General features: G+C 41.0%; 1 protein-coding gene across 1 annotated transcript in view; it reads right to left on the bottom strand.

Moving 5' to 3' along the window:
• The window catches only part of PRKAR1B (protein kinase cAMP-dependent type I regulatory subunit beta), a 186,003-nt gene that overhangs the window by 168,484 nt on the left and 4,510 nt on the right, over positions 1-13,009 (bottom strand). The window contains exon 2 of the mRNA XM_066576368.1: positions 3,674-3,874. Within this exon, the coding sequence (XP_066432465.1) occupies positions 3,674-3,847 (174 nt within the window). The 5' untranslated portion in view covers positions 3,848-3,874. The remainder of the gene's footprint in view (positions 1-3,673; positions 3,875-13,009) is intronic.

The raw sequence follows: 13,009 nt of genomic DNA, 5'->3' as shown, positions 1-13,009 counted from the left end.
GACGCCTTTCTTGCGCAATAACATATTACATACGATGGTCACTGTATAAGGCGCTTTTTGACGGAACGATCACCATTCAAAAAATTCTTCAAATAAGCGAAAGTGAACGATAATCGTTCGGTCTAAACGCGAGCCAATGACTGAACGATGAATGCTAATCATTCACTTTTCATTCATCATACATTTTCAGCAGCATAGATCATCGTCAGCTCGTTCACTTATCCTTCTCAGTCCCTTAGGCCCAATGTCCACGGGTGAATTCGATTTGCGGAATCCGCGCGGGACATCCGCACAGGAGATCCGCAAATCAAGCCGCTCATAGAGAAGCATGGGCATCCGCAAATGGATCAAAGCATGCACATTTGTTTTGCGGACCTTTTGGTCCGGAAATAAAAAAATGGCAGCATGCTCCATTTTTGTGCGGTTCTTGCACGGATGGCTTCCATTGAAGTCAATAGAAGCCGTCTGATTTGCGGCACAGCTGCAGCTGACATGGCGGATGGACTGTGGATCTGTGGGAAAGCAGGAGATTTTTAAAAAAAAACTGTACTGCGCATGTCCGACAGCGAGCTGTCAGGACCAGGCGCAGTACAGCGAACCCAGAAGTGAAGATGCCGCCGCCAGAATAATACAGGTACGCATGGCTCACCGACCATGGGCAGGGCTGGATTCCGTGCGGGATTCCTTGCACAGAATCTGACCCACCCATGGACATTGGGCCTCATATAGCAAATGTGAAAGACTGAATGATTCTCATTTGAATGAGTCAACTATGTATCTGCCTGTTCAAAAACAGGTTGCATGAGGGAATGAGCTAGCGGTGACGTTATTTACTTATTCGTTCGTTCAAACAAGAATCGGCGCATCTTAACCCTTTCCAATCCAATTTGTATCCTGGTTTTCCTAGGGGGCTTAGTCCTTTTCTGCTGTTATAAAACAGCGCTATCTGCTGGCTAAAGCCAGTATTGCATGAGGTGACATGTTGGATAGGCTCCGACAGCAGAGAGGCTGGCAATATACAGTAAGAGAACCCCGACGTATGTCTTCCAACATCGGAGCTGTACAGCCTTAAATCATAATGTCTTTAGACGTCAGACAGTGGATTGGAAAGGGTTAAAGGACCTTTAGGGTCCTTTTACATTGCATGGTACTCATTTGCACAAGCGAACAAATTGGTGGCATCATCACCAGCTCGCGGATCATATCCCAGGTGCAGCCTACATAATTTTTTGCCTTCCTCTGGATCAACATTAGAGGGTAATAGGCTGAACTGGATGGACACGTGTCTTTTTTCAGCCTTACACACTATGTTACTACCCCATCCGTTCCCATTGAGATGGACTGCGCCCGTGCTAGTTTTCTTCCTGGATGCAGGTCTTGCATGAGAAGGAAATTAGTGTAGGCACAGTTCATGGGAGCAACTAATGGACGGGATCTCGCCATGTCCTTCTCTATCAATGGCCATTTGTAGGATGGAGCGCTCAGAGAAGGTGAGGGAGTGTGACTTCAGAAAGAAGGAAAATACTGCTGTACTTCTGAAGACTATGTATTCTCAAGTTCTAAATGTCTCCAGCACCCTCTCTTCTGAGCTGACTACATATAAGGTGGCCAACCCCTTTAAAATGAACCTGTCAGATGATTTATCTCACCCTATTTGGAAGCAGACTATGACCGAGAGATACGAAGCTCCATGATATACAGGTTTATACAATTTGGAGTAGGATTTCTGAATAAAGAAGCTGAGTAAATTCTGACAGGACTCCTAGAAGAGACCTGATTATCCTCTGCACCTGCGGATGACCCTGCTCTTATCCTGATGATCCTGCCTACATCCTGAAGACTCTGCCTACATCCTGAATACCCTGCCTACATCCTGATGACTCTGCCCACATCCTGAGGACCCTGCCTACATAGTGAGGACCCTGCCTATATCCTGATGACCCTGCTCACATCCTCATGACCCTGACCACATCCTGATGACACTGCTGACATCCTCATGACCCTGACCACATCATCATGTCCCTGCCCACATGCTCATGACCCTGCCCATATCTGATGACCCTGTTCACATCCTCATGACCCTGCCCACATGCTCGTGACCCTGCCAGCGTGCTCATGACCCTCCTCACATGCTCATGACCCTGCTCACATCCTCATGACCCTGCTCACATTCTCATGACCCTGCCAACATCCTCATGACCTTGCCAACATTCTCATGACCCGGCCAACATCCTCATGACCCTGCCTCCATCCTCATGACCCTGCTCACATTCTCATGACCCTAGCCATATTCTGATGACCCTGCCTACATCCTGATGACCCTGCCTACATCCTGATGATAATTCAATACTTGGGGATATCATTTTATCCCGGCATGCGGATCGCACGCACGGGATAAAAATCGCAGCATGCTCCATTTTCTGCGGTTTTCCCGCACGTATGGCTTCCATCCATAACAGATGTTATAATTCTCCTAGAAACTTGTCTACACTCTGCAGTCTGTCAAGCAACCTACTGTACATCCTAGAGTTCCATCCTGGGGTTCTGTCTGAATCCCCAAAAATGGAATACTGGGACTAAAGCATTGGCTTTCATTGTTCAAACGGAGACCAATTGGATGTCCATTTGCTAATTGTTGGGGTTCCAACTGCTGGGACCCTCTCCAATTCTGAGATTCATTCTTGGCACAAAGTGTAGGCAGGGGAGGCCATTCACTTCAATGGGACCACCAGAGACACCAGAGTACAAGCGCTCATCTATATCCAGCAGTCCCATTAAATGAATGATCAATATATAGAAAAAAATAGCTTTCCAGTTGAAATTTGCAGCACAAAAGGCAACAAGAAGAAATTCTGTATCAACTCACCTTGTGGGGCAGGAAAGTCCAGAAAGGGACCCCTGCTTCCCCTAAAGGTCCACTGTAGCCTTGAATAGCTTAATCAAGTGACCAGAAGAACCCTATCTAGCAGAGTCCCCCACAAGGAAGGGCGCACAGACATGTTCCCAAGGTGTTGGCTGGGCCTGGTGTAAACGAACCAAGGATTGAGCAGAAAAACGTGTATAAGTGGCGCTCAGGAACTGGTCAGAATACAGGGAAATAAAGGATAAAATTTGAAATGCTACTTACGCCAACAGGAGGCTGATGAAAAAATCAAAAGACCCCTTTGTCTTGCCAACAAGGGAAGATGAACCCAAGTTTATTGGAAAAAAGGTATATATATAACATCCAAATGCAACGCGTTTCGGAGGGTTTAAAAGGAGGGTTTTGTGTGGCTTGTAAAAAAAGGTCCTTTTAAACCCTCCAAAACGCGTTGCATTTGGATGTAGTGTAAATACCTTGTTTACAATAAATTTGGGTTTGTCTTCCCTTGAATGTCCTTGGATTAAGTAACAATTGGAATATTATTATTTATCTCCCTGTATTCTGACCAGCCCCTGAGTGCCACTTACACACATCCTTGGATCACTAAATGACTGGAGACGGGGTGCATCACTGTCCACACTTCAGGATGCCCCAGAGCGGAAATCTTAAGATTTGTGGAAGTCCCAGCAGTTGGACCCCCAGCGATCAGCGATCCTGCGGATAGGGGACAACCTGCTATGATGGGGGATAACCCTTTAACATAGATGGAATACAACATATAGAGTAAAACATCACAGCCTGTCTACTGACCTTCTCCAGTTTCTCAAAATGTTCCTTGAGGAACTTCATGGGGCGATCGGGTTTCGCAATACACAGGTTCACGATGCATTCCTTCAAGATTTGTTGGATGTTGAATTTTTGCACGTAGATTTCACAGCCTTTTAAACTTTCATCTTCTAAGTTAGATGAGGAGGAAGAAGCCATCGTGGATTGTTGGAAATAGCTGGAAGCCTAGAAAGACAGTGACATCTGTATTACTCATGTGTTTTCATGCGCAGTAATCACAAGTGGAAATGGAGCAGGGAGTGAAATTCCTTTAATCTGGTATTTCCAAGTGAAGTTTTCCCGCACCGAATAGCCGCATGTGAAAAAATCGTGGCATGTCCTATCTTTTTGCGTTCCTCGGAACGCATCACCAGTCATTTTCACGTGTCAGCATGAAAATGCATATTGGTGAACCAGGGAGTGCAGAGAAATAAAAATTCATGTGAAAAACACATGAAAATCACACAGAAAACAGCCAGTTTTTCACTGACCAAAATCGCACTCACCCGTGTGAATACAGCCTTACATTAATGAAGCGGACGCCACTTAAGTGTCCGTTTTACAAGGGTTCCATTCATTTCCATCATACTTGGAGTACAGAATCACACAGTCAACTATGCTTTTCTATACTCCAAATATAACAGAAAAGAACTAAAACCCCGTAAAACGGACAGCGAAGTGGCGTCCGTCTCACTGATGTAAATGCATGGTTCCGTTAGAGTTTCGCCACAATGCCGTCTTCGGCAGCTGCGATGGAACTCCTTGACGTAATCCCGTAGCGCAGGAAATAAAGCCGTATGAACGCTTAGAAAAAAAGTGTTCAAATTTGAGTAGCGATTTAACCCCAACCTCTGATCTCAGGCTCCACAGCAAAGTCTACGGGCCCAAGGAATGTAAATAGCGCAGTCCCTGTGGCAGGAGACCTTGAGATCAAAGTTTAGGGGCCAAATTGCGAAATATGTGCAAGCAAGCAGACTGCGTGGACATTTAAATAACCCTTCAGCAAAGTTTACAAATAAACAGCCATTATAAAAGTATTCGTGACTAAGATGTGGGTGGGGATCGGCCCAAATATTTATAGCAAGCTATCTGTAGTGCTCCCATCTGCAAATAACATGATGCCGACCGCAGAGAACGTGGAAATTCTAGAAATATCAGCATATAACAGTACAAATGTGCTCACACTCTGTAATATACTCTCTGCTCACTCCCTGCCCTCTACCATTTCACCACTACTGCACTACTGTACATCTCGGGTATCAACCGTTCCATGTATCCTGCCGCACGTCACAAGTCGCTAATAACACTACTATGTTATCAACTGGAGGTCACCATTATATCACCACTACTACTGTAGCTACTGTATCACTACTATGTTACTGCAGTGACTACTATATCACTACTATGTTACTGCAGTGACTACTATATCACTACTATGTTACTGCAGTGACTACTATATCACTACTATATTACTGCAGTGACTACTATATCACTACTATGTTACTGCAGTAACGACTATATCACTACTATGTTACTGCAGTGACTACTATATCACTACTATGTTACTGCAGTGACTACTATATCACTACTATATTACTGCAGTGACTACTATATCACTACTATATTACTGCAGTGACTACTATATCACTACTATATTACTGCAGTGACTACTATATCACTACTATGTTACTGCAGTGACTACTATATCACTACTATGTTACTGCAGTGACTACTATATCACTACTATATTACTGCAGTGACTATTATATAACTATTATCTAACTGCAGTGACTACTATATCACTACTATGTTACTGCAGTGACTACTATATCACTACTATGTTACTGCAGTGACTACTATATCACTACTATATTACTGCAGTGACTATTATATAACTATTATCTAACTGCAGTGACTACTATATCACTACTATATTACTGCAGTGACTACTATATCACTACTATGTTACTGCAGTGACTACTATATCACTACTATATTACTGCAGTGACTACTATATCACTACTATGTTACTGCAGTGACTACTATATCACTACTATGTTACTGCAGTGACTACTATATCACTACTATATTACTGCAGTGACTATTATATAACTATTATCTAACTGCAGTGACTACTATATCACTACTATGTTACTGCAGTGACTACTATATCACTACTATATTACTGCAGTGACTACTATATCACTACTATATTACTGCAGTGACTACTATATCACTACTATGTTACTGCAGTGACTACTATATCACTACTATGTTACTGCAGTGACTACTATATCACTACTATATTACTGCAGTGACTACTATATCACTACTATATTACTGCAGTGACTACTATATCACTACTATGTTACTGCAGTGACTACTATATCACTACTATGTTACTGCAGTGACTACTATATCACTACTATATTACTGCAGTGACTACTATATCACTACTATGTTACTGCAGTGACTACTATATCACTACTATATTACTGCAGTGACTACTATATCACTACTATATTACTGCAGTGACTACTATATCACTACTATGTTACTGCAGTGACTACTATATCACTACTATATTACTGCACTGACCACTTTATCACTACTATGTTACTGCAGTGACTACTATATCACTACTATGTTACTGCAGTGACTACTATATCACTACTATATTACTGCAGTGACTACTATATCACTACTATACTACTGCAGTGACTACTATATCACTACTATGTTACTGCAGTGACTACTATATCACTACTATGTTACTGCAGTGACTACTATATCACTACTATATTACTGCAGTGACTATTATATAACTATTATCTAACTGCAGTGACTACTATATCACTACTATGTTACTGCAGTGACTACTACGGTATATCACCACTATATTACTACTTTACCACTACTATGACTATAATAGGGAACGTTCAGCTTCTAAATGGCCTGCTTTCTTGTTACAGAATGAAATGGCACAGCATGCTGCATTATTTTGTCCTGCTTTTGAAGGTAATTCAGCGACAGAGGTTTCAAATAGAACATCCGAAACTGATGTAAACGAGTCCTTAAAAATGCCCTCCGGTCCCATGAGGTATATTACCTGGTGCTGCGCTCTTACCAGTTCCACCATCGATCAACCTATTCCTGGGACCCCTCTTCATACGTCCATCATTGCCATGGTGCTCCTGCCCCTACTTAATGCACAATGTGTATTGGCTGTCAGACATTGAATGCGGCTTTCTGATTGGCAAGTGTTGCTCATGTAAGCGGCGCTGGCCAATCAGAACAGAGTGTATTGTATTACACAAGCGATGCACCACCAGGGCTCCGTGTGCATTGAGTAGTCTAAGAATCTCTGTGGTTGTGTTGGAGGTATGAGGAGGAGTCCCAGGGAAGAGGATGGCACCAGGTGACATATTAATATTATTATATCTCTACTATCTCACTGTCGTGACTACTATAACTATTGTACCACTACTTCATTACCACTACTCTATCATTTCCATCTTACTGCTATGACTACTACGGTATATTACTACTGTGTCATTACTACAACTACACTATCACTACTATGTCACTACCATGACTGCCTAGGACTATAATATCACTAGTGTGGCTACAATATCACTACTGTGACTACTATATGGCTACTGCATTCTGTATGTGTTCCCTGTGTTTGTGTAGGTGTTCCCAATTTTCTCAAATAGCTCAAAAACATTGCTAACTATGGAATTGGCCCTAGTATGTACAGTAAGTGCCTGCTTGAGGTGGCAAGAGAAGACTGCGGACTGAGGAGAGTGATGCCAATCTCTGTACAGTGCTGTGGAATGTTCTATATAAGCCATGGGATATATATGTTACTACTACTGCTATCTATATTGTAGCATTACTACGTTACTACTGTGAATACCACAGCTCTACAATATCACTACTATGGCTACTATAGCCTTACTATGTCACTAATGTGAATACTATACTATATACTAAACCACTACTATGTCGCTACTGCGAATATCATACCCCTTTTGTGAATACTATACTTTATACTAAACCACTACTATGTCACTACTGTGAATATCATACCCCTTTTGTGAATACTATACTAAGTACTAAACCACTACTATGTCACTACTGTGAATATCATACCCCTACTGTAAATACTATACTATAAACCACTACTATGTCACTACTGTGAATATCATACCCCTACTGTAAATACTATACTATAAACCACTACTATATCACTACCGTGAATATCATATCCCTACTGTGAATACTATACTTTATACTAAACCACTACTATGTCACTACTGTGAATATCATACCCCTACTGTAAATACTATACTATAAACCACTACTATGTCACTACTGTAAATATCATACCCCTACTGTAAATACTATACTATAAACCACTACTATGTCACTACTGTGAATATCATACCCCTACTGTGAATAGTATATAGTATAGTATTCACAGTAGGGGTATGATATTCACGGTAGTGATATAGTAGTGGTTTATAGTATAGTATTTACAGTAGGGGTATGATATTTACAGTAGGGACATAGTAGTGGTTTAGTATAAAGTATAGTATTCACAGTAGGGATATGATATTCACGGTAGTGATATAGTAGTGGTTTATAGTATAGTATTTACAGTAGGGGTATGATATTTACAGTAGGGACATAGTAGTGGTTTAGTGTATAGTATTCACAGTAGTAACATAGTAATGGTTTAATATATAGCATAGTATTTACAGTAGAGATATGATATTCACGGTAGTGATACAGTAGTGGTTTATAGTATAGTAACTACAGTAGAGATATGATATTCACAGTAGTGGTTTAGTATATAATATAGTATTCACAGGAATACTATACTATAAACCACTACTATATCACTAACGTGAATATCATACGCCTACTATGAATACTATATACTAAACCACTACTATGTCATTACAGTGAATATCATACCCCTACTGTGATTACTATACTATATACTAGCTAAACCACTACTACGGTATGTCACTACTGTGAATATCATACCCCTTTTGTGAATACTATACTAAGTACTAAACCACTACTATGTCACTACTGTGAATATCATACCCCTACTGTGAATACTATACTTTATACTAAACCACTACTACACATGTGTCAAACACAAGGCCCGCTGCCTCAATTTATGTGGCCCGCGGCGTGCCGACGGCCGTTCACCACTGTAGCGTTTACCAGCTGGGGTGCCGCAGCTCCCCGCTGGTAATCACGCTGTTAGTGCTGATCCCGGAGCACACTCTGACGTTAGTGTGCAGCTGGGATCCTCCTCCCCTGAGTCCCCTGCTCCTCAGTTCCACAGGAGAGGACTCAGGGAGGAAGCGTTCCGGGTGCACACACTAATGTCAGTGTGCACCCGAGCTCAGCGCGATCATGGGGGAAGCGGCGCTGACAGCAAGGAGGAGGTAAGTATATTGGTTAGGGGAACTATTATTACTGAGGGGGTTTAATGTTACTGAGGGGGGTTAATACTACTATGGGGGGTTAATATTATTGGGAGGGTTACTATTACTGGGAGGGTTAATATTACTGAAGATGGTTAATATTACCGTGGAGGTTAATATTGCTATGGGGTTAATATTACTGACGGGGATATTATTACTAAGAGGGTTCATATTGCTATGGGGTTAATACTACTAACAGGGATAATATTATTACTGAGGGGGGTTAATATTGCTGAGGGGGATAATATTATTGCTGAGGGGGATAATATTACTGTGGGGTTATTACTACTGAGGGGGCTAATATTATTACTGTGGGGGTCGCTATTACTACTGGGGCCACTGTGGGAGTCACTATTACTACTGGGGCCACTGTGGGGGTCGTTATTACTACTCGGGCCACTGTTGCCGTCGCTATTACTACTGGAGCTACTCTGGGTGTCGCTATTACTACTGGGGCCACTGTGGGGGTCGCTATTACTAATTTGGCCACTGTGGGAGTCACTATTACTACTGGAGCCACTGTGGGGGTCGCTATTACTACTGGAGCTACTCTGGGTGTCGCTATTACTACTGGGGCCACTCTGGGGGTCACTATTACTAATTGGGCCACTATGAGGGTCACTATTTTTACTGGGGCCACTATGAGCGTCACTATTTTTACTGGGGTCACTATCAGAGTCACTAATACTACTGCGCCCACTATAGCGGTCACTATTAGGGCTCGTTCACACGGGCGTAATCATATTTGGGTCGCACAAATACGCTGCATATTTGCGCGATCGAAAAACGCTTATGCCTGCATATTTGGGCACGCAAAAAAGAACGCAGACGGGCCCACTGAGACGGTGCGCTAATATGCAGTGAATACAGAGGTTTCCTGCACATTCACCATGTATTGGCGCGGCCCATTCACTTCAATGGCCTATTGGGGTGTGTAGTACACAACAAAATAGGTCATGCTGAGTGAAAATATCCATCATGTGAATGAACTCACTGAAATCAATGGCTTCTATTCACTGCATATTATGTACGCAAATACGCTGGTGTGAACAGGCCCTTACTGTACTGTCTTACAATCGGCCCTTTGAAGGTCACCATAAGCCTATGGTGACCCTCGGTGAAAATGAATTTGACACCCCTGCACTACTATATGACTACCGTGAATATCATAGCTCTACTGTGAATACTATACTACGGTATATACTAAACCACTACTATGTCACTACTGTGAATATCATACCCCTACTGTGAATACTATACTATATACTAAACCACTAATACCGTATGTCAATACTGTGAATATCATACACCACTGTGAATACTATACTATATAGTAAACCACTAATATGTCAATACTGTGAATATCATACACCACTGTGAATACTATACTATATAGTAAACCACTAATATACCTATACTGTGAATACTATGCTATAAACCACTACTATGTCAATACCGCAAATATTATATCCCTACTGTGAATACTACACTATATGCCACTACTAGGTCATTACTGTGAATACCATACACCCACTAAATTACTAAAAAGGATATTAATAATAATCTTTATTTACATAGCGTCAACATATTCCGCAGCACATTAATTATTGGTAGCCAATCAGTCGCTGGTAGTGTTTACACTTAAGAATTGTCATTCAGATTCTCCTGATCCAGTGATAATCTCAACAATAATCGTCTAGTCTAAAAGGACCCTACTATCACTACCTCGTCCTCACAGTGAACACTATATCACTACTATGATGATATCACTACTATATCATTACATTGATTATATCACTACTATGATTATATCACTACTATATCATTACATTGATTACATAACTACTATGATAATTCCATCACTACTATATACCTACAGTGTACATTATAGCGCAACTATGTAACTACAGAGAACACTATAGCACTACTATGTAACTACAGAGAACACTATAGCACTACTATGTACCTACAATGTACACTATAGCACTACTATGTAACTACAGTCTACACTATAGCACTACTATGTAACTACAGAGAACACTATAGCACTACTATGTAACTACAGAGAGCACTATAGCACTACTATGTACCTACAGTGTACACTATAGCACTACTATGTAACTACAGAGAACACTATAGCGCTACTAGGTAACTACAGTGTACACTATAGCACTACTAGGTAACTACAGTGTACACTATAGCACTACTAGGTAACTACAGTGTACACTACAGCACTACTAGGTAACTACAGTGTACACTATAGCACTACTAGGTAACTACAGTGTACACTATAGCACTACTATGTAACTACAGTGTACACTATAGAACTACTATGTAACTACAGTGTACACTATAGCACTACTACATACCTACAGTGTACATTATAGCACTACTATGTAACTACAGTGTACACTACAGCACTACTATGTAACTACAGTGTACACTATAGCACTACTATGTAACTACAGTGAACACTATAGCACTACTATGTAACTACAGTGAACACTATAGCACTACTACATACCTACAGTGTACATTATAGCACTACTATGTAACTACAGTGTACACTACAGCACTACTATGTAACTACAGTGTACACTATAGCACTACTATGTAACTACAGTGTACACTATAGCACTACTATGTAACTACAGTGTACACTATAGCACTACTATGTAACTACAGTGAACACTATAGCACTACTACATACCTACAGTGTACACTATAGCACTACTATGTAACTGACTTACGGATTGTAATCCCTGCTAGCCACCATAAACCGCTCCTGCAGTCACACCGATTCTGCCATAACACGGCTAAATATCTGATTATTGTCTATGTGTATAACATCCCTCACTGTCCACCTCGCCATACCGTGCACATCTCCAGCCTGTTTACCTTCTGTATCACCCCATTACTTGTAGTATGTAAGCTCGTTGGAGCAGGACCCTCACCCCTATTGTTTCCATCAACTGATTACTATGTAACCGTGGTTCTGTAATGTTTGTACTTTTGTCTTTCTGTATTTCCCCTGTCTTTGTAAGCGCTGCGGAATATGTTGGCGCTATACAAATAAAGATTATTATAATTACTATGTAACTACAGTGTACACAACAGCACTACTATATACCAACAGTGTACACTATAGCACTACTATGTAACTACAGTATACACTATAGCACTACTATGTAACTACAGTATACACTATAGCACTACTATGTAACTATGGAACACTACAGCACTACTATGTAACTACAGTTGTACACTATAGCACTACTATGTAACTACATTGTACACTATAGCACTACTATGTAACTACAGTATACACTATAGCACTACTACGTAACTATGGAACACTACAGCACTACTATGTAACTACAGTTGTACACTATAGCACTACTATGTAACTACAGTAAACACTATAGCACTACTATATACCAACAGTGTACACTATACCACTACTATGTAACTATGGAACACTACAGCACTACTATGTAACTATGGTACACTATAGCACTACTATGTAACTATGGAACACTACAGCACTACTATGTAACTATGGAACACTACAGCACTACTATGTAACTATGGAACACTACAGCACTACTATGTAACTACAGTGTACACTATAGCACTACTATGTAACTATGGAACACTACAGCACTACTATGTAACTACAGTGTACACTATAGCACTACTATGTAACTACAGTGTACACTATAGCACTACTATGTAACTACAGTGTACACTATAGCACAACTATGTACTTACAGTGAACACTATAGCACTATTATGTAACTACAGTGTACACTAC

This window comes from Eleutherodactylus coqui, chromosome 8 (genome assembly GCF_035609145.1).
Source record: "Eleutherodactylus coqui strain aEleCoq1 chromosome 8, aEleCoq1.hap1, whole genome shotgun sequence".
NCBI lineage: Eukaryota > Metazoa > Chordata > Amphibia > Anura > Eleutherodactylidae > Eleutherodactylus > Eleutherodactylus coqui.
This window is presented reverse-complemented; position numbering and strand designations above follow the sequence as displayed.